This window comes from Taudactylus pleione, unplaced genomic scaffold (assembly GCF_031769625.1).
Source record: "Taudactylus pleione unplaced genomic scaffold, aTauple2 ptg000214l, whole genome shotgun sequence".
Classification (NCBI taxonomy): domain Eukaryota; kingdom Metazoa; phylum Chordata; class Amphibia; order Anura; family Myobatrachidae; genus Taudactylus; species Taudactylus pleione.
Genome location: NW_028284616.1, coordinates 16,961,271 through 16,989,198, shown reverse-complemented (window position 1 = coordinate 16,989,198; position 27,928 = coordinate 16,961,271). Strand labels below are relative to the sequence as shown.

Below are 27,928 nucleotides of genomic sequence, written 5' to 3'. Positions count from 1 at the left end.
CAGCTAAATATAGCTGCTAGCATGCACAGCCAAGGGTTTATTTTCCCTGTAGAAGGGGTGGGCGTGGGGAGAGGGAATCCCACACGATATTCATCATACCCCGGCTAGTAGCCTGTTCCTCACTCATAGTAGACCCCTTGCAGCTGCGTGCTGTCACTGTATCAGCAAGGACAGCCCGGGACTCTGACCAACCATGGACCTGCTGACAGCTCTCAGCCTTGAAGACCTGGCCGTGTCTTTCTCCAAACTACCTGTCTTCCCTGTGTTCGATGTGGCTTATTATATTATCTCCATCCTGTACCTTAAGTATGAGCCAGGTGGGTGCTTGCCTCTACAATGAAGTTGCTATACGAGCACTGCTTCGGTTATTTCTGCAGTTTATTCTAGATTGCATGCAAGCATTGCTTTTCCCATACTCACCCACTGTCTATGTATATTCTGTATATATTGCCATTACTGAAGGAGTTAACTGTTGGCATGGATGTACCATTTTTAGCTGGTTCAGTCTCAGCTGTCTATTTTCCTTGTAAGGATGTAGATTGTAGACGTTACAGCAAGACAATGAATGAGTTATTATTTTCCCATGCTGCAGGAATAATCAAGAAAGGATAATCTACATGAGGAGAAATACTAACATTTATATATACATAGCAGTATCTATGTGACACAGCTTAGTACTGGCTTCTGTGTAATTAGATTCTTAGAAATATTTTTTTTTACTGTGTATAATTATCTATTAGAATAGTGATTCTCTGGGAACCTAGATGTGTATACCCTGCTATTGAAAGTGTGCTGTTATCTGTTTGTGCAATACCAACAAACAATGGGTTAGAATGCTGATTCACATACATGATTTGGGTTTTTGCCAAAAAAGATTAGGAGGCCTAGGGACTCCTATCACATCATATAAGGTACCAGAGGCGCAGGCCACTGGCTATATATGCAGCTGCTGTGGCCTTCTTCATAGTTTTAAAGAACATTTTGTGGTTTGTAGACTAATAACCAAAATTACTATTGGCAAAATCTTTTAGAGGTTTTTATTACTGAGTGTTTCTTTTGTAACCAGTGCCCACAGCAGTGACAAGTAGGGAAAATGGAGTAATGTCACTTGGTGGTTAAGGTGACTATCATATTTACTAGCAGCCATGCAGACGTGATTGTAAATATAATGGTATGGGGTGCAGACAGTCCCTTGGGTTCAGGGGGAGGCCACACAGCATACCCTGCACCCATTCACCTTACTTACCTTTCCATCGGCGTGGTAGAAATCACTGGGAAAAATAGTAGGGTGCCATTTTCCCAGAGATTGGCACATGAGCAGTACTGAAATCATCATGAAAATGGGCCCGCACCATTTTCCGGGCGATCAGCGCATGCGCAGTAGTCTCTGGAACAGTGCCAGACTACAGGGGACATGTGTTAGCGAGAAAGAAAGGGGCCCACACGGAGACTACACATGGCCACCTCCTCTGTTACACCACCCTTGCATGCATGCAGACGACCCTATGGGGAAATTTCAATTGTTGCTTCGTTCGGGCGCAGTAGTCGCCGGCATTTCTGCTCACTGCCTCCTGAGGTGGCAAGTAGAAATGTGCTATAAGTCCATGGTTTGGATGCCCTAACCAGGAGTTTAGATGGGTTTAGCCGTTTTATGCGGCTAAATCCAGTCTAATTGGGAGCGACAATCGTAATAATTGATGAGTACCCCAAAACAATTGAATTGCTATATTGGGTGCCCATTACTTACTGTGGCTAAAAAATAAACAACTGAAAAGCCCCCTATATTTGAGTACTGTAATGCATGAATGAGCATACACGCAAGCAGTTGTTTTTCAACATTATTTAATTCCACATCTTCCTGTACTTTATGTATATTCTCCAGTTTCTCAATGGTAATGGCTGTACTGCAGACTTTTCTGTTAATAAATAAAATTGTCTGTTCATACAAACAGCAATTGAAAACATGGCCCAATATAAAAAAGCAAGAACATGTTGCATGCATAGTGCCACATACATGGACTTTGCTATATGGCATTGTGGCACATAATAACGATATAAACCATATAATGTATAATGACAACATTGAAATATATTTCAGTGGCACTCTGGTGCTGAGCCAGTTCTCCTAAGCTGCAGTCTCCGGACACTCTAAATTCCCCACGGTGTCTATTTACTGAATTTGGTCAATGGTACCATGTAAACGTATACAATAAGGGTAGATGATAAGAAGAGCATCTACTGTACCTTGTAGAAAAAGAGCTTTATTGTTTGGTTAGTCAGGCACTGAAAAATGTGTCAATTCTCGGAAAAAAAATCTCTAAAAATTGGGACTGTATGTAGAAATTAGGGCCATTTAGCAACTATATATGGAAGTCTGTGTGAATAATTGTGTTAGCGTAATTGAGTTGTAGTAGTTCATGCTCCAATGCAGCCAGCTGTGAATCCAGCATAAAAGAAACTTCAACAGTACCTGTAAAAGGGACTATTGATCCCTATGGAGAATGGGGAGAGCACGAGTGGTCATGGAAAGCTGATCTGGGATGAATGGAGGACAGTGCATGCTGCATCTCTCTCCTATTACATGTCCTATTCTGGTTCTGTTTGTGCAGCATTCAGTCCATGGTTTGCATGTATTTGCATTTGTTAAACTCGTAGTGAATACATGCAAATACACTGCGTGCAAAGTGCATATAAAATCTGCTTTGCTGAGAAGGTGAACTTTAAGTTGTAGTTACTGTTGACATTTATGGGTTTAGTTACTAAGTAATAACTTGTAAACCAGTGTTTTGCTAAGAAAAACATTGCCCTTTTAAATGTTGGGCTTAAACACACCAGGAACCTATGGCTTGTGCAAGTCATCACTTAATAAATAGTATTTCTTCTTGATACATGCAAAAAGTATCAATTCTAGTGGAGTGTACCGACACTTATTTATAGCCAGAAAAATTAAAACTTCATCAAAAACAATCTGTAGCTTTTAGACCTGTTTAAATCAAAACATCATTAGGATACTTACTTATGGGAACTCATGCAGTTCAAATAGCTGAGACCTCAGTTGCTGTGACATCAGTAACCCTGCCTTTGTGTTTCCATCCACACAATAGGCTTTATCCAGTTAGGTACGAAAGGGGAGAATTGCCATTGCAACAGCAAAGAAATGCCAGCTATTCGCCCCCCTCGCGGCCGAGCTCATCTGGACTCGCACATTTTTGTACGGAGGTGCAGGTAATTTGCACCTAATTGGATCAAGCCCATAAGCTTAAATGGCAAACACACAAGGCCACAACTGGCTTCAAGTAGTATTTAATTTAATAATCTCAGGCAGTGCTTTGTGGCTAAGGGTGCGGCGTACACAAGACGATGTGCTCACGATGCGATATTGTGAGCAATTTCCCTTGCACTCTCCCCGGCAGTTCCCCGGCGCTCCATGACACGATGTGTCTAGCAAAAGCTGCACGATGTGACACAAGATCTAACGATTTGCCGATCTTTAGATTGTGCGCGATAGTTGAGACACAGATGCTTGCACGGAACAGGGAGATCCGTGATGCATGCATCTGTGTAAAAAAAAAAAAAATCAAGCAAGACACAGATGCATGGACGGATCAGTGAGAGCCGTCTATGCATCTGTGTTAAAAAAAAAATGGGTCCCCCAGCCAAAGCATTACCCCTGACCGCTAGTCAGCCCAGGCCGAGGATCCCCCTCTCCAGCGCACCCCAGGCCTAGGCTGATAGCCCAGGGCTATTACTGGCACCCCTGGCCGGAGGGTGCCGGATTTATTATATAGTGTGGTGCATTTGAAATAGGTAAAAATATTAGCTTTTGCTGAACTACAGGTCCCAGCAAGCCTGTTCTGTGTTTTTTTAATATTGCTTTTGCTGTGGAACTACAGGTGCCAGCGGGCCTGTAATGCCTCACATGCTGGTACTTGTGGTTCTTTAAGTACCAGCATTGCTGGTACTTAGCAAAAAGACAATATTTGAAATGCATCACATTACATAGTCAACCTAGCACCCTCCGGCCAGGGGTGCCGGGGATGCCCCGGGCTATCAGCCTAGGCCTGGGGTGCCCTGGAGAGGGGGACCACTTTATTGGGGGCATCCCCAACTCCCCAGGGATCCTCGGCCTGGCTGACCAGCGGTCAGAGGTAATGCTTTCGCTGGGGGACCTGGTGAAAGGGCTTCCCTGACTGTGGCATTACCCCCCCCCCCCCCCCGCTAGAAAACGTTTGGTGCTAGTTCTGGTAAATACAGGGGAACCCTGCGCATTTTTATTCCCCTGTATTTCCAGAACCAGGACCGGTTTGTCCTGTGTATTTAGCACAACCAAAAAGCCCGGGGCTGGTTGTGCTTTGGGGGTCACGCCGTTTTTTGGTTTTTTTTCACTTTGTATTCATTTTTTTTTAATAGATGCATAGACAGATCTCTCTGATCTGTGCATGCAGCATCATGCAGATCCAAATGACATATCGTTCGGTGCATACACACTGAACACTATGCCGATGGATCGTGTAGGAGATCGTCAAATCTTACCTGCAGTAGCTAAGATTTGACGATACTATGTATGACCCACGGGTCACTCACGATTTGGACATATTTTACACGATTTGTTGTTCAGATGCCTCGAAATTGGGCGAATTGTGTAAAATATTGACTAGTATGTACGCACCTTAAGGAAAATTACAGATACCTGCACTCCTCAAAAAATGCCTCCTGGTGCATAGCTACTCCTTATGGAGTTTAGATGGATGAATCATTTTGGTATATAGAAACTTGTAATATGTGCATTCTATGGGGTCAATCCAATTAAAAACAGTGCACTCGCTGGTGCAAGTCATCACGACAATGGCCGCACTTGACCGCAGGCTGAATTCGCGCAAAACTGTGCGCAGCCCCATAGGGCTGCTTACAAAATTGAGCGAGTTCAGCCTGAAAGAGGGCTGCAAGGGGTGCGAGATTCATCGCCGGCGTTTGAACACCATGGCAATGGCATAACTCACCCGATTCGCACCCCTCACGGCTAAGTGGATTGCCCCCTATGTGTGTCCTTTTGTAGCAAGTATATTGTGTTCCTGTCATGACATTCATGCCCAGGCTCAAAATATTTTTTTTTACATAGTTTTCTGTTTATCTTACCTGTTATACATACATACATACATACCTTATATAGGCTTTGTTATTATTTTGCACTACAACAGTTTAATTATTTCCAAATGCAATCTTCTTAGTAGTTAAGGTCAAATTTGCTAACTCATTTAGACCAGTAGCACATTGCAGTGGTCTTCAATGTATTTGTGCTTTACTGCATTTCATATCACGTACCAGGTATAGGCAATGTGCGGCACTCCAGCTGCTGTGGGGTGTTGCATTCCTAACCGTTTTGTGTGTCCAACTAAAAAAACAGTAGTATTTGCACCAAGCATACAGGTATGTTTAATATAGAGAAGGGGCTAGGCAGCGTTAGTATTACTATTATTATTATCAGCCTTTATTTATATGGTGCCACAAGGGGTCCGCAGCGTCTTTCAAGGTACATAGACAGATACAGAATGAATAAAACGAGAAAAAAGAGACAATGAGCAAGGAGCAGTGGGTAGGGGTACGAGCTGGATGGATTTGATAAAGAAGTCGGTCTTCAGCGTCGGTTTGAAGTAGGTGGAGAGTCTGAAAGGGAGAGTGTTCCATAGGTAGGGAGCAGCATGGGCAAAATCTTGGAGAAGGGAGTGGAGGAGATAATCAGTTGGGAGGAAAAGGCAACATTGGCTTGTGGGGCAAAGTGTGTGGGCGGGCTGGAGTGTGAAAGGAGATAAGGTCAGAGATGTAAATAGGAGTGGATTGGGTGAGTGCTTTGTAAGTAAATGTGAGAAGTTTGAATTGGGTTCTGGAGGAGTAGGAGAGCCAGTGCAGGGTAGGCAGATGTAGTACATTTGGAGAGGATGACGAGCCGGACAGTAGCATTGAGGACAGATTGGAGTGGAGAGAGATGGGAGGCAGGGAGGCCAGAAAGTAGGAGATTACAGTAGTCGGGTGTAGTAGGTATTACCGCCCGGCTTACCTTCGTTCGATATGCCGGGCATCGGTCTTCCAGTGTAGGTCTAATGACAGGCGTCTAATTTTTTGACGCCTGTCTTTAGTACCTTGCCGGGATATGACAGTCGGGAAGCCGGTGGTCGGGATTTAGACCGTCGGCTTCCTGACTAGATCCCCAGTAGTCCAATATGGAGATGAGCAGTGAATGGATGAGGGTATTATGGTGCATACACACGGTCAGATTTTCCTTCAGATCTGTACAATAACGATTTCAAAAATTCTTCATTCGTTCATATCTGAAGGAAAATCTGACATACCTGACATGTTTGTCGGATGAACGATGCGCGTTCCCATTTGTCAGATAACGATATCTGACATCTGATGTGTTTGGAGTCAGATTTGGACGATTCCATTCATTTTAATACAGGCAAAAATCGTTCAATCTTTCAAATCGTTGGGAAATCGTTCAAATCATTCAACTCGTTTATCTGACATATCTGACCGTGTGTATGCACCTTAAGTTGCCTCCGGGGTGAGAAAGGGTCTAATCCTGGAGATGGAGACTGCAGCATTGCGAGAGGTACTGGATATGTGATTTGAAGGAGAGGGAGGAGTCAAGGATAACTTCAAGACAGAGGACTTGTAGGATAGAGGAGATGGTGGTGCTGTCAATAGATAATGAAATTGTGGGAAGTGAGAATATTGGGGAGGGATGGAAGATGATCAATTAAGTCTTAAGCTGCATACACACACAGTGATGTTAGTAACCAACGATTTTAGTGAACGATTTTCGTAAATTTTTTCCCTTGAAAAAGTGAACGAAAATCGTTCACTAAAAATCATAGGTTACTAAAATAATGAACGATGAACGATTTTTTAATCATGCATACAGTGAATGGAAATCGTTCATCATTTATCTTTGATTCTGCACAACATGAACAATTTTCTGAACGAAAATCGTTTGTTGGACAGTCAGAATGGATGATAAACTACAAACGTGAACGCGCATTATCGTTCACCTTAAAAAGATGAACGATTTTATAAACGATTTAACGATAATTATAGTTAAATCGTTATAGTTAAATCGTTCAAAAAATCGTGGTGTGTGTACGCACCTTTTAGATATATTGGACCAAATGTAATAGAGTGCGAGTTTAGAAAATGTGAGAGTTTAGCAGTAAGCTCTCACACTTTTTAAACTTGCCCAATGTAATAGAGTCCGAGAACATACAAACTTGCATATTTTTAGACTAAAAAAATTTCCACTAATTAAACTCTCATCCAGATGTTTTCCCATTTTGAAGATAAAACTTGGCTAATGTGAGAGATTACTGCTAAACTCTCACATTTTCTAATCACTCATCCTATTACATTTGGCCCATTAAGTTTAAGAAGCGCCAGGACATTCAGGAAGAGATAGAAGAGAGTATAGAGATGATATTGGATGCCAAAAGAGCTGATGAGCTACCCTAAGGAGGATGTATTGAGGGAGAATAGGAAAGGTACAAGAACAGAACCTTGAGGGACACCTACCGATAGTGGAAGTGGCATGAATGTGGAGTCATGAGAGGAGACTGAGAAAGAACGGTCTCAGAGGTAGGAGGACAGCCAGAAGAGGGCAGTATCACGCAGACCGAGAGAATTAAAGATTTGCAGGAGGAGAGGGTGGTCCAGAGTGTAACAGTTATATTACCATTTTTTTGTAGTCATTGTAATAATTTAATGAAGTGACATATTAACTAAAGAAAATAATATCTTGACTTATTAATAAATGCAAAAAATAAAAATAATCAAATTTTACATATAAAAATGAATTAAATACAATCATGTCACATCCGTTATTTACCCCTAGTAGTCCAAAAAGAAATGAAGTACTGCAAATAGATGGCCGTGACTTGATATAATACAGATGGAGAGGTGGATATACACTCATCATCATCATCATCATCATCATCATCATCATCACTGTGCATTTTTTCACAAGCTTGGCCTCCAGCACCCGCAATGATATCTGGGGTTGTGCCCACATCTAATGACATAGCTTGTCTGTGAACATGTCTTTACTGTAGTTGGCTTACTCTTGCCTGTCTCCTGTGCTGGAGTGTGGGCATGCAGGACTACATATGCAAAATGCTATGTACAGATTCATTTTATGTGCATACATAGTGCAGAAATTATTATATTATGGCAAACTGTGACACACAACTACAGTAAATGAGACCCTTTGTGCTCCAGAGAGGGAGGAATGTAAAATGCACAGCCTGGCTTACAGTTGGGCACACACTGGAGCGACGACATAACGCCTACATCGCTCAGTGTGTACGCATGTTTGCAGCACACTCCCGTGATCGCTAGCCCCTTCCGGGAGGGAGCAGCCAGATTGGCATGGCAGGGGGCGGGGACGGACAGCTTACTGTCATTTATGGGTGGAGCGGGGGCCGGGGCCACATGATCGCGTCACAGGCATTGTGAAGCATTGAGTGGGGCCAAAATGACGCGATTCAGCGTGATTCGCGTCACCGCCCCCTGCTGCGGGGGTTTCTCAGTTTAGCCCGGTGGGTGGGGTAGGGGCGGGCGTGGAGGGGTCGGCGGCCACCGGGAGGCTTGCCTGCCTTTCAGGGGCCCGGGAGCGGCACCCGATTTTTCGTGAGGCTCCCGGACGAATCGGGAGGGTAGGCAAGTATGCTACACTGGTCACACATTCTTTTGTCAAAAAGGAGGGGATTTTAGATGAGAATATGGAGTGCACACTGCACAATTACTAGTTTGGAATATATTGATGCATGATTGCCTGGAGGAGTAGAAAGGCTGATCTACATGCATGTGCTATTTACATTTGTGCCTACTAAATAAATATATGTATTAACTTTAATGGGTCAGTGGCCACCCTAAAGGTAAACAGCTGTGAGAGGGCGTTGTATTACCATAGGTTAGATAGCAATTTGTCTGGAGGCATGATTGTTTTATGTGTTAATTGTAGTTCATTAGAGTGCAATCATTGCCTTACACTGTAATCTCAATGGGTATAATTGCAAAGAGTATAAATCAGAATATATATATATATATATATATATATATATATATATATATATATTTATTATAATCTATCCACATTGCAAATGAAGACTCCAGACTGTGGCGAAGCTCCAGCGTTTTGGAATGAATGTTGTAGCTTACCTACAGTCTTGGGCTTATATTTGCATTGTAGCATCCCGTGAGTGTCACTGTGGATATTTGTGAAAACCCGGGCAAGTGTAAGTTCAGTTACAGTTGAGCGCCTTCTTTGTGGAATTTGTGTGTATGTATAATAACTACTATATCCCATCATGCTATGACTTGCTATACTTGCTCTCACTTACTTCATTAATGGCTCTGACAGGTGTCTCTTCGCCTTTGCTCTTCTGCTGACCCATTGCCTATATTTAGTTCTCAATGGAAGGATCAGTTGTCTGTCTTCCCATTCCACCTCCCCACATTACCATCATACTCGGGGGATTATTCATGAACAATTTTGCTGCTGTGGTCACACACTACTGTAGATTTGTAAAGATAATATATTTGTTCTCAGAGTGAAGCTGACATCTCTGTATGTCATTACATCTATTCTGTTTTGCTATACACTTGCTTTTATATTTTGCTTCATGTAACCATGTAAATCAATATGTTCACTTTGCAATATGCCTTTTGTCTGGCCCATTACAAATCTCCTGTCTGTTGTATGTGTCTCATGTTAGCTGAATACATAATACTTAGGGAGGAATGCATCAAGCATCACATTTTGAATATGATGCATCCAGCCACTGATCGCATACATTGCGACATTTATTAACGCCATATGCATGTCTACTAATGTAAAGGACAGCTCTTTCGATAAGAGCTGTCCTTTGCCAAGAGAGGACTTTTGAGTTTTTGACCGAGAAGTCCTTCTGCATATGCACGGCTGTCGGCATGCACCTGGACGGTAAGAAGCCCATAAGCCTTTATTATGCAAGATGACGTTGTCTATCGAGAACAAGCTCTGGTAAGTTTTGCTTTTCGTAGCTTGATGCATGTGGGGAATGCGGTGAAATCTCCAAAAACTGCTTTTTCGAAGGTTTGACCGCATTTATACATCCCACCAATAAACTGTTTATCGCTGGAATCTTGTTGATTTCTGGGGGTAAATTTACTAAATTGAGAGTTTTTAGAAGTGAGTTTTAAAAGTGATGTTGCCCATAGCAACCAATCAGATTCTAGCTATTATCTTCTAGAAGTTGCTAGTTGAATGTTAAATAGAATCTGATTGGTTGCTATTGGCAACATCACTTTTAAAACTCACTTCTAAAAACTCTCACTTTAGTAAATTTACCCCCTGGAGTCTGTTTCTCCAGCAACACCTCCATATCAGTGCGGTATATTTCATAAAGGGCAGGCCTATATAAGGCAGAAGAGCACTAGCTTTCAGAACAAAAATCAATGCGTATTAGTTTTTTGTGCTTTTGGTAGCTTTCTTTTTTTATCTGTCCAGTCAGTGCCATAAGGATTTATGTGGCATAATCATTCAAGATGCACAGACACTAGTGTAGAGAATACTAATTCAGATTGCTGTAGGACACACAGAGCATAGAAACTGACCAGTGCGCTTTTGAAATTTCCACCATTACAGTCTACAGCAGGTTATGGCAGACTGTGCGCCTCTAGCTGTTTTTGAATGGCAACTATCTGGCAGAGCAGCCAAGAGCTGTAGATCAGCAGCAGCTGGAGAGTCTACAGCACCGCATGTATGCAGCGTTTTATTTGGGCTCTAATTTTTTATGATATTGTTGTAAAAGGATGGTACTGGCACAATTGAGTATAGATTCCAAGTCATTGTTGTGCTCTGTATATTGTTGTGTGCTATATACCAGGTTTTTACAGAGACTGGTACACTTTTCAGTTCACCTTGTAGATAAATCGCTCTTCTCCCTTCTCTCCTGTGAAGGTGCTGTAGCTTTTTCTCGACGCAGTCCGGTCGCCTCCTGGCTGTGTGCGATGCTTTACTGCTTTGGCAGCTACATTCTCGCAGACATCTTACTTGGAGACTCTCCCATCAGCTATTTCAGCAATAATGCTAATATACTTCTGGCATCTGCTGTTTGGTAAGTACAGTATGTCTGTGGCACAAACTCTGTGTAAAGTGTATATAGAAGAGTCTTGAGTCTGTAGACAGCTGTGCATGAAAATGCGCATATACATAAAATAGAGTACGACGGTCGGGGTGCCAGCGGTCAGAATACTAACAGTGGCATCCCAACAGTCTGAATCCCGACCCAATTAGATAACTGCCCTAACCCCTAGCCCTAACCCACCATTCCTGCAGCCTAACCCCCCCTGCAGTCTAACCCTCCTCATTGCAGCCTAACCCTAATGCTCCACCCCTGCAGCCTAACTCTTCCCCCCTGCTACCTAACTCTAACCCCCCCTAGTGCCTAACACTTAACCCTCCCCCTAATACTTACCATTGGGATGCCAGTGGTCAGGATTCTGTCACCTGGATTCTGACTGCTTTCTGGATTCTGGTGCCGGTGTTCTGAGCACCGGCACCCAACCGCCGGGATGCCAACTACATCCCCAATAGCATATGTGCCAGGTTTGCATAAGGGGTAACAGTACTGGTTTCTCTAAGAAATTATCTAGTTTCTGAAGAGAATATGCTTAATTAGTTAATTATATGTGTAGAAAACATACAATAGACAATTAAGTTAAACTTTTGATATATATGTGTACATATAAAAGAAGTGACTTATCCGCTGTTGTTGTTATGTACTGTGCATGTACCATATATTAAAATTTAAAAAAAAACAACTTTGAGTGGAATTCTATAGTGGCAAGAGAGTGTTCCACACACCTACCTGGTTGTGCCCATAAAAATTTACCCAACCGCCTCTCCCATCTGCAGAATGTAATCTCTGCTTTGTTCTGCTCCATAAAACTAAGCACACTGTTGCATCTGCTCTGTACTTTTCAAAGAACATATATACATATGTGCCATTATAAGTAAAATTACAAGGCTTGCTACACAGAGGCAAATAGTTAATGTCTAAAGTGTTTGACTGTGGTACATGGGGTTGGGGGTTTGAGTCCCCTGCATGGCATGCTGAGCATTGTATTTTAAATACATGGGGACTTAAATAAAAGTTATTATTGACAAGGTGCACATATCTCCTGTCCATTTTGGCTAAGCTGACTCCCTGTCTTCACATTATTGCAGGTACTTGATGTTTTTCTGTCCACTGAATCTTTTCTACAAGTGTGTTAGCTTCCTGCCACTGAAACTTGTCCTTGTTGGCATGAAGGAGGTGGTTCGTGTGCGCAAAATCGCCATTGGAATCCACCATGCCCACCACCACTACCATCATGGATGGGTTATCATGGTTCTGATTGGATGGGTGAAAGGTGAGACTTTACATCATTAAGAGTTAATGTGATTCTTGTTTTCCAACTAAATTCATTAGACAGATATGTGAATATTTTATGCAGTCCAAATAGTTTACAATATACAATATATGTTTAACGGGGTTGGGTATGATTTCCCGGCTGTCAGGCTGCCGCTTGTCAGAAAACCGTCAGCGGCATCCCAACAGCCACAATCCCGACACCCATAGCAGTGAATGGTAAGTAACTTTCTAACCCCCACCCTAACTCCTAACCCACCTTCCCGGTGCCTAACCCTCCCCCCCCCTAGTGCCTAAACCTAACCTCCCCCTCCCTGGTGCCTAAACCTAACCGCCCCCTTTCGTTCTTAAACCTAACTTCCCCCTCCCCACACCCTAATACTAACCACCCCTCCCCGGTGCCTAACCCTAACGCTCCCCTAGTGCCTAACCCTGCTAGCTAACGCTACCCTCCCCCTGCACCCCAATACTTACCTTCGGGGATGCCGATGGACGGGATACTGGTGCTGGGATCCCGACCTGTTGGGATTTTGGCGCCAGTATTAAGACCGTCGGCATCCCGACTACATCCCGTTTAACGTGGCTGATGAGAGTAAAAGGGTCTTCTAGATTGTCCTAATGTCCCTTCCTAAAAATGACTGGGACTCAAATAAATATGAACAGAGTGGTGCGGAATGTAGAGAAGGTGATAAAAATTACCAAAGTGGCGCCACCACAGGATGTACGGACCAAAGTTGTAGTGAACATCTGTATATAGAAGAGGATAGTCAGTCCTCACACATATACAAGAGAAAATCTAGAAGAAAACACAGCGCTCTATAATGACGGTCATAAACATAAATCACATATAAATGCAAGTATTAATCTCATAAATTCATAGTACTAAAATACATATTATGTATAAATGTATAAAAAAGGAATAAGAAAAATTAAATAGCACATTACTAATAAAAGTGAAAAGATCACTCACTCCACATAATGTATATGCTCAGTCCCAGGTGTTATAATTAATTGGAGCTTTAATTTATGTATCGGTCCATACAAAGAGCAGTCTCTTGGTGTTTAAAAAACTGAAACCAACATGGGGTAATTGTTACCAGGTCCAGTGTCCAAGATAATGGTGTACCTTTAATAATGCTGGCAAAACTTTTGCAAATATGATATTCCCATAAGCACTGGTCCGGTTTGGTGATATATAGGTCGTCTCTTGTAGCACAATTCCCTGTAGCACAGGTCCAATCGGCTGCTGATAAGTATCGTAGGAACACCAGTAAACAAGTATTGGCTCCCGTTGGGTTCTGAGTGGTAGAGAGTAGATCAGCCAGTCCCTTAATGCGTTTCGCTGTGCAAAGCCACAGCTTTACAGGTGGTGCAGCATATTGATTTTCTAATTCATAGAAATATGTTGCAGTTTCTCTCTTCTGGGCTCAAGTCTTCATGGAATCTTTAACTGGCACTGCATGTGTGTGTGCTTCATTCCAGTGTTAGATACACATGTCTGTGGGTATATGGATTACAGCAGTAGTGTAGCTGATTTACTAACCATTCCAAATTAGGCAAAAGTTATTATATTGTATGTGCAAACTAAAAATGTGCCAAGGGAGACTTATGGATCTATTTAATGATTTACAACTACAGTAAAAACTTTATGTTGCTGCTTTTTGCTGCGATAGCAAATGTTTTATTACAGAAATTTATCAATAAAACCTTGCTGGTACGGCTGAGCGATGCTGGATAGCAGTGATCTGGCTGAATATATTGCATCACCAGGCCAGTGTGAAGGCAAATGTACATGCACAGTGGACTTTAAACCCAGACTTGCGCTTCCAGTGCAATTTTTTTACAGCGCTGACATCCCTTTGTGTGTCGGCTTCTCAGGAAAAGGGGTGTGGTCATGCCTCACAGGGGCGTGCTGCAAATCATGGGGCGTAGCTTTGTGGCACACCCCCATCTCTGCATACCGGTGAAGCAGAGTGCTGGGAGGCGGAGGTTCTCTGGTAGTTGCCAGAAGTGTCAGATGGCCAGTCTGACCCTGTTTTATGGCCAACCATGTGGCCAACTGGGAAGCTGGTTATCTTCTTGCTGTCATGATGATGGGCCTATTTTTATATGGAGGCCTGGAGCTGTAGTCCCATCTGCTCCATTGTTAATCTGGACCAGTATATAAGGATGTATTTCCTTCATTTGGATCAGCTGGGATGTTTGAGGAGAACTATGTATCTCAGGATCAGAACGCACACAAACTGAAATAGACATAATTTACAGGCCGTCATGGTATTTGTGAACTGACATGCTTGATCTGTCCATAGTGAATGACTGGTGTGAGTGAAATATTTATTTGTAAAATTTATGCTCTTTTGTGATTATATTTAATACTATTCAGCTATGCAGTTTCCCTTCTTGTACCAGATCTGTATGTGTTAGTTAATCCCATATTTACATTAGTAACTTCCTGGCAGCAAAGAAGTTATACAGCAAGGTAGAAGAATGTGACTGTACAAGACTGGAACGGACTGTACAACTATCATAATATGGAATACAATCGGGAAACCGTCTGCCTTAATAACGACAGCCAGCTTCCCCACTGTCATATCTCGGTGAGGGTTAAATGACAGGCGTCTAGTTTAGACGGCTGACATTTCCCCGACGCCGGGAGACTGGCGCTTGGTATCCCGATGGAAGGGATGCCGGGCGCCGCGGGGGGGGAGGGATAGGTTTAGGGCTCCCGGGGGGGACTTAGGGCTAGGCACCCCCCGTTCGGGTTAGGCTAGGGGGAGGGAGGGTTAGGGTTAGGCACCCCCGGGGGGTCTTAGGGTTAGGCACCCCCCCAGGGGACTTAGGTTTAGCCAGCGGGGAAGGGGAGGGTTAGGCACTTAGAGCGGGGATTAGGGTTAGGCACTTGGGGGGAGGTTAGGGTTAGGCACCCCTAAGGAGGGTTAGGGGGTTAGGTTAGGTTAGTTTATACTTACCTTAGCGACGATCGGGATTTCCAGTGCTGTCGGGCTTCCGCTGCCGGGAACACTGCTTTTGTTGCCAATGCCGGGAATCGAACCGCGGCCGGGGGTATTTCAGACCGATTCCCATAATACAAACTAGTTATATAGTGTAATTTGTAAAGTAAGATTTGCAAATGATTACTAAATACTAATATAATATGTGAGGCAACATAAGTCAGTGCTGTGCTGGTGACATTATTGAGGTGCCAGCATTTTACTTCACTGAAAACCCTAAGAGTAGCATTGTGGTCTTCTCAAATTACTTTGACACTTGTGGATGAAACATCTATAATGTTAAAAATGCTATTAAATATGTCATCACATGTTAAAAACATGAATACATTTTTTAAATGACCATTTTATTCCCCTTGCAAAATTTACACACATGATACCAATCTACCTCCTCCTTTGTATAGCAGGGTTTATATGCAAATAAAGAGACAAGCATACATGTAAATAAAAAATAGCAATTCTGATATTTTGTATTTAGAATAACAATATACTGTATAATTCTCTTTAATACCTCAAGCCTGCCGCTGGCAATTTGACTACATTCCGACATCAGAAGTGGAATGATACTTATACCACTATACCTACACCACTAGGTGTCACCATAGCCTTCATAGAACAGTTCCAGCATGGCTGAGTTAGATCATCTTAGTGCAACATAACATTTCAAAAATATATTATGTCTTTCCTTATAGATATATATATATATATATATATATTTTTTTTTTTTTTTAATAGTTTTATTGAAAGGTTGTCAAACAATACAATTGAATTATTCATGCAAACACATAATAAATTCATGTGTATCACATCTGTTCATTGAGTAAAAATGCAGTAATTGGTTCAAAATGGATAATCGGAACAAATCTGTAATATGATCATAGATAGAAAGACCATTGCAACAGTTATTACACAATCATGAAAGCTATTAAAAAGGGACTCCATTACTAAGGACCTTCGGATTATACCAAGAAGTAAATTGAAAACATTTCCTCAATGAGTCTTTTACTACCAATGTTAATGTGTATATAGATATATACGGCAACCAAGTGTCAAAAAACTTTTCAGACAGTTTTTCTCTATTCATTGATATCTCCGTCCAATCCATCATGAAGGGTATGAAAGCCTAGGGAACATCAATGTTAAATAAGGGGGGCCATGTACTATCCATTGTGACAGTATAGTTTTTTTGTAGCCACAGCCAGATTAGGCGTGTTGGTGTCAAAATATATATCCCAAAACACCCCAGTCTTAGAGATGTTAAAATTTAGCTTTAAAGTAGTGATCTAATTTTGGAGTTCCTGGCATAAAACCTGTACTTGTGTACTGGGACAGCCAATGACTGGGCTCATTGAGACAATAATAAAAGCATGATTATTTTAAGTTTGTATAAATACTGTTACTGAGGGGCCTATTCATAACAATTACCACAAATGTAATCAGTGCTGCGCATGTGCTGCTTTTGTGAGCGTGAATGTAACGGCGCATGCACAGCACTGATTACAGCTGCGGTAAGTTAGTGTAGAGAAGGATAACTATCTAGTTTCTGAAAAGCTGTCATCACAAAAATGACAGCTTTTCGGAATAGATACTTATGGAGAGGAGGAATGACAGGGGTGTATCTATAATGGGTGCAGGGTGTGCGGGGAACATGAGCCCCTGGGTCCAGGGGGACCCTGCAGCACACACCCTGCACCCATACTTAACCTCTCCGGAGTCCCACGTCGGTGCGGGCGTCTGGCGCTGTAAAACGACTGGAAAATGGCTGCAGCGGCCATTTTCCCGTCGCATGCGCAGTACAGGAAAAATGGCCGCCACGCCCATTTTCCCGGTAACCTGTGCATGCACTATAGACTCTGGGCAAACTCTAGTGCCCAGAGTCTATAACTCTGGCGCTGGCCGCGCACAGTTCAGTGCGCTGCCGGGCGGAGAGGAGGGGGCCCGTGTTGGAGACTGCACACGGGCCCCCTCCTCTCTAGAAACGCCCCTGTGGAGTGATTAATTCCTCCGGTAATTAGGTAGAACTCCATGCGAGTTCTAAACCTAATTACCTTCATCGATTTTTTTTTTTAATTTTTAATTTTTTATATAGTAATGATGAATAGGCCCCTGAGTCAGTAATAGTTGGAGGTTTAAGCTGGGTACACACACTGAGTGATGTGTACCCAGTTGATATGTTGGCTGACATATCGGATCCTGGGTACACATCAGAACGATGTAATAAACAATGGAACGATCACTTGTTCTGTCCTTAATTACACAGCATGGTGCCGTGTGCGATATCATCAGGTTTGATGTGCAGCACATCAAACCTGACAACATCGCATACGACTGCGGGAGCGCACATATATTGTGCATACACACTGCAGTATTTGTCATTTCTATTTGGCCAAATCGGAATGACATCGTTGCCCAGCTTTAGATATACTGAACAGCATCATAGCCCAGAACAGCATGGAATACATGATACAAAATAAGCATTCCTACTACATAGGAGCCAGGAATAATTATAAAGGAAATACAAAAAAGTTTATTTTTCTTTTAAATGATTTCATTGGACTAAAGTATAAATTAACTGGGAAATGATAATGTGTCTTGTGAACTAATATCAAGGACAGCAGGGGGGGTTTGGAGATTGTTAATGACAGGCTCTTTTACAAATTTGCTATAAAACTTTAAGAACTGGACACATCCCAAAAGAAATGTTGGATTTTGTTGATCCCTAATTTTGACATAATGCTAATGTAAGGATAATTTATGTTGTACGTTTTGGTCCTTTTTGAAGATAACATATTTTATTTTCCTAATTCATATGAATGTTTGAGTTGAAAATGTTTATGACAAAAATGTATACCTTTTATTAGATGAAACCGCACTAATTCACCATTTCTGTGTTGTTGTAGGCTCCGGTGTAGCTCTCATGTCTAATCTGGAACAGCTCTTGCGTGGTGTTTGGAAGCCAGAGACCAATGAAATACTTAACATGTCCTTGTGAGTGTTCCATTTACATGTCTTGTGACTTATTTGGGGCTTCTCAAGACCCCCCCCCTTCCTCTTTAAAAATGTTCAAATTCACTGTGTGGCTCTGCGGCCCATTTATCATTCCGTATTTGCAGTGTATTCCCAGTAAACAATGTTTGCAATTGCAGCTATCTCCAGAAAACTAGTAAGTATCCTTCTAATGTATTATGGAGAAATCGTAGCAGATATCTGCTGCTGTTCCTCCATTTTCACCTGCACCGATGCGATGCGGTCAGATTTATCAAATTGATCCATGCAGCTTATGCCATCTGAAGATGACATAAGCCGCTGTAGCCTATGGGCTACACATCGCAAATCTGTCCGGGAGAGGGTTCCACGGGAATCTCTCCTGGCCATGGCCGCTGCGCATTCGTGGTCTGTAGACCGCACATGCGCAGGATCCTTGGCACAGGAGTCTAGTGACCACTAACACAGTCATTTCACTCCCGGCACATCGCTGGGAAGGGCTCCTTTCGGAGCCCCTGTCCCTGCAAGTGCTCATTGATGCATCCGATCATGGGCGCTAATATGGCACCCAGATCACATTGCAAATGCGATCATTGATAAATGGGCCCCTATGTGTGCATGCTGCAGTCAGCCAGTGCTTGATACGGGCTTCTGCAAGAAACTTGTTGGCAGATACCAGGACAGCTCTGCTGCTCATACTTTAATTGTAAACTAAATTAATTTGAAAACAGCATTTGTGACTGACCTGATCACATGAAAGGAGCAAGCCTCCCTCTGCTGTCTTCTACCGCCAAACAGGTAAGAGGGCTGAAGCCTCAAATGGTTTAAGCACTTCATATTTGCAGAGTGAGCTGACGAGAAACCATAATCGAAAGAGCTGTGACTGGCAACAGCGGGAGAGATGGACACAACTGGTGAAAATAACAGATAAAAGGGCTTGAGGAAATAACAAAGCGATAGTATTGAGATAAAGAAAAGGATTAGAAAGTGATAGCTACATTAAAAGAAAGGGAGCAGCAAACAAAAGGGACAGATAAATAGTGACAGTCATTCTAGGATAGTAGGACAGCCAAAAAAGGAAACACTAGACAGATAATAGTCCGAGACAGAGAAACTGTTACAGGCATTCTAGAATAATAACGAAGAGGCAACAGGTAATAGAAAAGAAAAAGAAGGGGATAATAAAAACAGAGGTTAAATATAGAGGTGTAATGTAGTAACTGACCAGAAAGGAAGATAGTCTGAGACTAGCTAGCAGTGGTGAATAATAGTGTGAGTGATAAAATAAGAGTACAACTGATGATGTGAGAGTTTTAAAGAAACCTGCAAAGGCCAGCTGAGATTTACCACCACTACTCAAGAATTATGGGGAGTAAGATATTGGGACATTGGTGACACTGCCCTGGAGCTTCTGATGAAGAGCACTACTTGTGTAATTATCATCTGTAGTAGCAGCTGTGTTCAGAGGAAATGACGGACGTATATAGCATTCTATGCAAAGTGGTGGCCCTAAGCACATTGTGGCATGAAAATGAGTTTGCACTGCTCACTAAGAATGAGTGTAATGGCACTTAACAAAATTCCTAAATTAGCACTACATGGCTTAGTTTATTGGAATGTGAAACATGTCTGTACTAGGTGGTCAATAGTTGTGCAGCAGGTCACAGCAGGCAGGCACATCTGCCACGAGGACACTCGGGGACACTGATATTGGAGAATTTCTGCCCCTTAGTAAGGTTTTATATATCTATCATATTTCTGGGCACTTTCAGTCATACACAAGTACTTACTTTCTGAAATACTTACTGCAACATGCTTTCTCTGCATTGCTTCTACACAGTCGAGTCACCTTATTATGACCACCAGCTAATAGCTAGAGTAACTGCCATGTGCAGCATGGAAAGCAGCCAGACGCGCTGGGAGTGACTCAATAAGGTGCTGGTAGGTTGGCACAGGTATCTGGAGCCATGATGACTGCAGTGCATCCCACAGCTGCTGGAGGGTGTTCGTAGTGGAGTATCCATAGAGCGATCACAACGTTCGAGGTAGTCCCACAGATGCTCAATTGGGTTCAAGTCCAGGAAACTAGGTTGCCAGGGAAGTACTTGCAAGTCTTGGTCGTGCTCATCCAACCACATGTCGCATTGTCTTGCTTGAAGATCCCATCCGCCTCAGGGAAGACAATCAGCATGTATGGGTGTACGTGCTCTGCAAGGATGGAGTCCTAACCAAATCTGTTTTGGGTGCCTTCCACATGGATGAGTGGGTCCAGAGAATGCCATGAAAACATTCTCCAGACCATAACGCCGCCACCACCAGCTTATGTTCTTCCAGCAATGGTTGCAGGGTGTTTGTTCTCCTATGTTTCTCGCCTGACATGCCAACGTCCATCCGTTCGATGAAGCAGAAAACGTGACTCATCGGAGAAGGCAACCCTTCACCAATCAGTGGAGGTCCAATTCCGATATAGGCGTAAAGATTGAAGCCTTTTTTGCCGATGCACCTTCATTAGCATAGGAGCCCCATACGCAGCAGGGTTCACTGAACTGACGTTTTAGACACACGTCTGGTGGCCCCCAGGTTCATTTTGAGCTGCTTCACTATAACACGTCGGTCGTCCCTCACGCACCTTCGTAGCCGACGTTCACCTCTCACATCAATTGCACTTGGTGCTCCGCAGTTCCCATGTCGGTTATTCACAATGCTGCCATTTGTCCATTCACGATACACCTTCACCTCAGCAGCACTCAAACTGTTTGAACGCCATTGCGGGGGCCCGAAAGCCAATGATCATCAGGTGATATGTGAGCAGACTGCCTATCGCACACCTTATATACCCACCAAGCCAGCGCACGGCATGTGACGTACTTCATGGGCTACTCGTTGCTGACATCAAATGTAGGAGGTGGTCATAATAATGTGACTTGACTGTGTATGAGGCCCCAATGTCTTCCTCATGAGGCCCCATTGTGTCTTCCTTATTAGAAGGTCTTAGCTGTTATTCTATCTAATTAAATGGTCTTTATCATTAATTTTTTTTAATTACTTTTGTTTCTCATGTCTGACACAGCCCTACCAAGGCCAGCTTCTATGGTGCTATCTTGTTCACTCTGCAGCAGGCCCACTGGTTACCTATCTCCAAGGCGAACCTCATTTTCTTCTTTACTCTTTTCATGGCTGCTTGCAAGGTATGACGCTACTTTTCTTTTTTTTACATTGGGAAAAATTTTCAATAAAAAAATACTCAATTAAACAATAAACAAAATGACACATCACAATCCTAAAACATATCCATTACCAATATTGCAGTATAGCAGAGGAAAAAAATACAGCATATATAAAACATATTATTTTTCTCTTTAGCATACGAAAAAAGAAAAGAGAATAATAGACAGTGCAAAATAGTATCAACATCATCTAGTATAGAATATACCTGTACAATGTATTTTATGCTAGAGCATTCACACTTAAATGTTATGGCACAGAGGCCCTGATTCAGTAAGGATCGCTATTGCGATTACGCTCGCAGATGGCCGATTGTTGCGTACTGTGTATACGTATATGCATCGCAATGCACGTACGCGAAGGCTCCACTGCAATTGTGCCGCGTTCAGAGACTATGCAGACCCATTGCAGAGTGATTGACAGAAAGTGAGCGTTTGGGGCTGGTGATGGGGGGTGGTCAGAAAAACGCAGGCGTGCTAGTGCGTTTGAACGCCATTGCGGGGGCATGCATAAATTATCCACTTCGATGGAATACGCAGATTCAGTTATCACTGCGTGCAATGATTTTACAAATTTCTGAGTAAAGTCAGGGCTGCTGTAATTCTGCGTGAGGGACCGATGGTTACTGATGTTTGTGAAGGATTGCAAAGTATTACGGATGTGAGATAGCGGTAGTGGGAGGCAGTGGGTGTCTCTATGCTGGCGGTGCGACCACATTGCGATTGCAATCATTAGCATATTTTCACAGCAGATTTTGCGTGCGATTACGAAGCTGCGATCCTTGCTGAATCAGGCCCATAATGTACCTCCATTAACAATATGCATTAGATAATCATATATAAACAGCACTGAGCAAGATCCAACCATCGTCTGACTCACAATCATGAAGCTACTTTTCATCCACTAGGATAAAGGTACGATCTAAATGTAAAAATTCCAGTTCAGCAAATGATGTTCATATACCCTTGCTGGAGGTATTTATAATAGTTAAAATGCCCTGCTATTTTTTTTAGTTGTTTGCTTAAGAAAAGAGAGTCTGCACCTACACCTCCCTACCCACAATTAGCTCTTACCCCAGCAGGCCCTAGCCTAAAGCTGGCCACACACTAGACCAACTTACATCCAACCATCCAACTAGTTGATTGGTTGGAATGAAAATCTGGTAAGGGATGAAAGCATATGACAATCAGCAATTTCCTCCCAAATGCCGGAAAATTGACAAAAACTTTTGTTGAACAAATTGTTTAGATCAAACATTTAACAAACTTGTCTGAACGACCATTTTCATCAGTTTTCTGGCATTTAGGAGCAAATTGCTGATCATCCGTTACTCCCATTCCTTACCAGATTTTCATTCCAACCAATCAACTAGTTGGCTGGTTGGATGAAAGTTGGTCTAATGGAGCGTACACATGGTCAGATTTGTCAGACTTGTCAGATTTGTCAGATGAACGACTGAACGATTAAACGATTTGAACGATTTGGACGATTTGACCAAAGTTTTGAACGATTTGAACGATTTGAACGATTGAACGATTTTTGACTGCATTAAAATGAATGGAATCGTCCAAGTCTGACTGCAAACCCATCAGATGTCAGATATCGTTATCTGACAAACGGGAACGTGCATCGTTGATCGTCCATCGTTCAGGCATGTCAGATATGAACGATTTTCCATCAGATATGAACGACTGAACGATTTTTAAATCGTTATCGTCCATATCTGAAGAAAAAATCTGATCGTGTGTATGCACCATTATGTGTGGCCAGCTTTAGCGTTTAAATCCAAGGACATTGCATAGAGGTTGGGGCAAGAACTTCTTGGTGTGGTCTATTTGTTGGTTGATTTAAATGAAAAACAGCTGTGGATTTTTTACCATAGGTAAAACACAATTCATAGGTTTTTTTTTTTACATAAACTATAACTTTATAAATTGAATAAAAAATATAATGTAGTCACTTTCTAGATTGTGCTTTTTGATCTTTTAAACAATAAGTAAAAACAATATTGGACCTCATAATGAGTATATTTACTAAAGTGCAGGTTTTTAGAAGTGTAGTTAATGCCCATAGCAAGAACACATGCAGACCGAAAAAATAATGTCTATACGGCAGGGAAAATCCTATATTTTCAGGTGTCAGGGGCAGATGATGAAATATCAGATAATGATGCCGGTGGCCAGCACTAGTAAACCAGCTGTGATGGGCTATTTATGAACACGCGCAAATGGAACTTAAGTGTCTGCGACACTTTTTTTTACAGTTATTTATGCCGATTACCAGCTCCTTATCAGCCCCTAAGTCTATTTAACAAAAATGCTCTGTATGAACTGTTAATCCATATATTGGCATTAGGCATATGCATGGCCAGTAATGTAAATGCAAGCATAACTGACCACCTATTGATGTGGTATTTCATATTTCTATAAGAACAATAATAAAGCTGCAGTAGAAAGTTAGTGAAAGACTAATAGGTCCATATATCAGTATGACTCAAATGTTGATATATTACCTTTTTGGGGATATAGTTGTTGGTTATTGTTTCATGTGATGTAGAATTACTTGTTTGTTCCACAGTTTGAGTCTCTAATTCCTAAATCTCTATATCTGTATGTGTTACCTTTGCTTTATATAGATCTTCATGACAGCCACTCACTCCCATGGGTCACCTTTCGCTCCTGTGGAGAACTGCATTTGCCCATTCCTTTTTGGCTCTGCTAATGGTAACCACGACAATCACGACGACCACCACCATCATCACCATGATGACCATGAGGTGTCACATTCAGTACAAGCAAAATCTAAAGAAGAGCTAAATGAGGGTACTCGCAAAAGGAAAGTGAAGAAAGCAGAGTGAGGATTACATTGAGACATCACAACGCACTATGCATTGCCCAAAGCAGTCTTCATGTAACACTTCAGCCTTTTTTTTTTTTATTTGATGGAACTGAAAGTCCCGCAGTAACTTTTCTGGATTTCTCAATTTCAAGAGAACTGCCAGAGCTGAAGATATCCAAACAGTGTCTATAAATCATCTGCCAGCAAAATGATATACGATCATTTTCTTTTGCATAGTAGCATTTTAAACCATCTTGCAGGGAACGATAATCATTTTGTGGGGTTGAGTACAAGAGAGTAATCCGATTTCCCTTACAAAATATAGTACTCTCCCAGTAGTAATGTGTATGTGTAGCAGATCACTCTTAAGTATTTCTGTTTGCCAAAAATTCTAATTTTAATATAATATGCAAATCTTTTAATATTTATTTTTAGAAATCTATTTAAAATATTTTTAAATATTCTAACTGCTTTCAGTCCACAATCTATCCACATATACCTTTTTCTATTTTATGGGTTTAAATTATTTCCTAAACAAGGCAGAAGCATTCACTTTATGTAACAAAACTACTAAATAAATGACCACATCGGGCATAAAAAAAAAAAAAGAGCAGATGAACTAAGATATTTTTTTTACCGCTTATAAAGCGTGAAAACATAGTGTAGGTCATTTATGAAGCGCAAATGGTAGCTCCACAACGCCAATGCCACTTTGGATGCATTTTTTGCCTTAGTTTACAAAAGTGCACTAAGATTTCAGCCAGGGCAAGAGGGACATATTTGAAGAGGAGCAGATGTTTGTACAGACAGGATGCAGTGAAAGAGTTAAGTTCCTAGAGAAGTATGGAACAGGAACTGATGTGTCTCATTTGCGATGCAGGGCAGAAACTAAATTTGATTTTGCAGATCAAGATAATTGTAATGGGATAGGGGATGAGGAGAGTGCAGTTTCAGGGGTATTACCGTATTTGTTGCCATGAATGGCCATTCCTCTTTGCAAAAGGATTTGAGCTGGCAGGGATCGTGTTTTAATGAGACAATTCAGTTCCCATACACTGTTCACTGTATAAAAAAATAAATTAAAAATTGGGCAACAGGGCTGGACAGCCTGGCGCAGTTTCACACTATAACTGAGAGACTATGAACATGGGGTCCTCCTGCTGTAGTGAAAGTTTGTCCCAAACTAGTAAGTGCAAGGCTGGTGGGGGTTCGTTGGGGCAGAGTTGAGGCTTGTGCTTGGAAGTCCATTTGGGCACACTTATACGGTACTAAAAAATGTCATGTGGTGCGCTTCATAAATGACTCCCAGTGTTTTCTCTGTTATTGTACAGAGCTTTACATCTTAGATTGGTGAACTTGTACAATCTGCATGGAGATGAATGATTTACAAGAATGAAAATGTTGTTCCATTGTTTTTGTACTCCATACATTTTGGGATTATTTATCAACACCTTCAGACAAACTTTTGAAATGTTTTTCTTGCCCAATATTTATTGACTGATAATGATTAAAAACACTTTAAAGTTTAAAGGTTTCATTTTTTTTTTTATAAACTTTTTATTGAGCAAATCACAATACAATAGTACAGTCAAACATTCAAGGATAAATTACAGCACATAATATGCTTTTAATTTAAAAACTGTAATCTCTCAGAACAATAATATAGTGATTAACTTTCTCAGTATAAAAAAGGAGAAGAAAAAAAAAATATAGAAGCAAGAAGAACATCTTGCGGCAACGGTGTGGCAAGCCGTCTAAAAGTAAGAAAGAAAAAAAACGAAAGACATAAACCAGAAGAAAAACAAGGTAAAATAAGGGGAATAAAGGGTGGATCAGCCCTAAGTGAAAAAAACATTCTTTCAATCTAAATATAATAATAGATACAATAAAAAAATAAATGTTGAATGGCAAGGATATGTTTTGATATGTCAGCCAAGGGGACCATTTTTTATCAAAAGATTTTGATGTATTGCGTAATAACGCGGTCATGTATTCCATCTTGTAAACATACCAGATACGTGATAATATTGCCTGCATAGGAGAAGGATTAGGGTTTTTCCAATCCGCTGCTCTTAGCAGATCTTATATGTCGGAATAACTTATTCTGATATCGTGATAAGGTGGGCAGATATAAGGGAAGTAGAAAATGCTGAGGATCGGAGGGAATCGCGGTCTCAAAGAGGTGCGAGAGGAGATCGACAACCTCCTGCCAAATACTGGCTACTTTGGGACAAGTCCACCAGATATGCAAAAAACTGCCCATGCTATTACAACCCCTCCAGCATCTATCCGAAGCATCAGGGAACATTACTTGGAGCCAAGATGGCACATAATACCATCGATATAGTAATTTGCAAGCGTTTTCCTTAATTTTGACGCAAATAGAACTGGTGGCAGCGTTGTCCCAAATCTCCGTCCAATCCTCAGCGTCTATAGAATGTCCCAAATCTCGTTCCCATGCCAATTCATGAGATTCCCGATTGGGACTTACTTCCTCCCCTAATAGGGAGTAAATAGTAGAAATAAGATCCCTAGTGGAGGGTCATCTCCAACAAATAGACTCAAAAGTAGTTAAAGGTCTGCAAATCAATGTCGAACTAATTTTGGAGTCGAAGTGTCTAATTTGTAGGAAGCGAAAAAATTCTGTGGATGGAACTGATACTTTTTCCTGGATTTCAAAGAATTGTGGAAAATTAGTATCAATAGTGATATCGTTTACATAATATCTATTACCTGATGACCAGGCAGTAAAGGATGGTTTGCATAAACCTGGAGGGAAAATGGGATTGTGAAATAATGGTATCAAAGGGGACGGGCCTGGAGCCAACTTAAAATGTCTATTGAGTAAATCCCTGATTGCTAAAGAACGAGAAATTACAGGGTGAGAAGAAACCATCCGGGGGCGATGAATTCTAGATATCCATAAAAGGGAAGATATAGTGGTCAGTCCCAGCTCCTCGGCCTCGATAGCAACTCAGACCTTCCTTGCATTAAAGTTACACCACTGAGTACAATGAGAGAGCTGCGCAGCATAATATTGTTTTAAATCAGGAATACCCAAACCTCCCCCCCTGGAAGGACGCTGAAGCAGCTTTAGTCTGATCCGCGGGCGTTTCCGGTTCCATATGAAATATGAAGTTTGATACTGAAGGAATTTGAACACGTAGGGAGGAATATAAATCGGAAGGGTCTGAAATAAATACAAGAGCAGAGGGAGAACGTTCATCTTAACCGAATGTATTCTACCTATCCAAGAAATAAAATAATTGGACCAGTCATACAAATCAGACTTAATACTATCAAGCAGGCGAGGAAAGTTTGCCTGAAACAGCTGATGATAATGATGAGTTAAGAAAACGCCGAGATATTTGATCTTTTTTTTTATGCCAGGTACAGGGGAGCATGGCCTCTAGGGATTGTTTTAGGGAT

General features: G+C 41.8%; 1 protein-coding gene across 1 annotated transcript; it reads left to right on the top strand.

Annotated features, from left to right (window-relative positions):
- Positions 1 to 41: 41 nt before the first annotated feature.
- On the top strand, positions 42 to 26,008 carry LOC148517645 (trimeric intracellular cation channel type A). Its single transcript, XM_088478567.1, has 6 exons — positions 42 to 317; positions 10,991 to 11,147; positions 12,260 to 12,444; positions 18,352 to 18,439; positions 21,507 to 21,624; positions 24,297 to 26,008. Exons 1-6 carry the CDS (start codon positions 194 to 196, stop codon positions 24,516 to 24,518), a joined length of 894 nt encoding a protein of 297 aa, XP_088334693.1. The 5' UTR covers positions 42 to 193; the 3' UTR covers positions 24,519 to 26,008.
- The last annotated feature ends 1,920 nt before the right edge of the window (positions 26,009 to 27,928 follow it).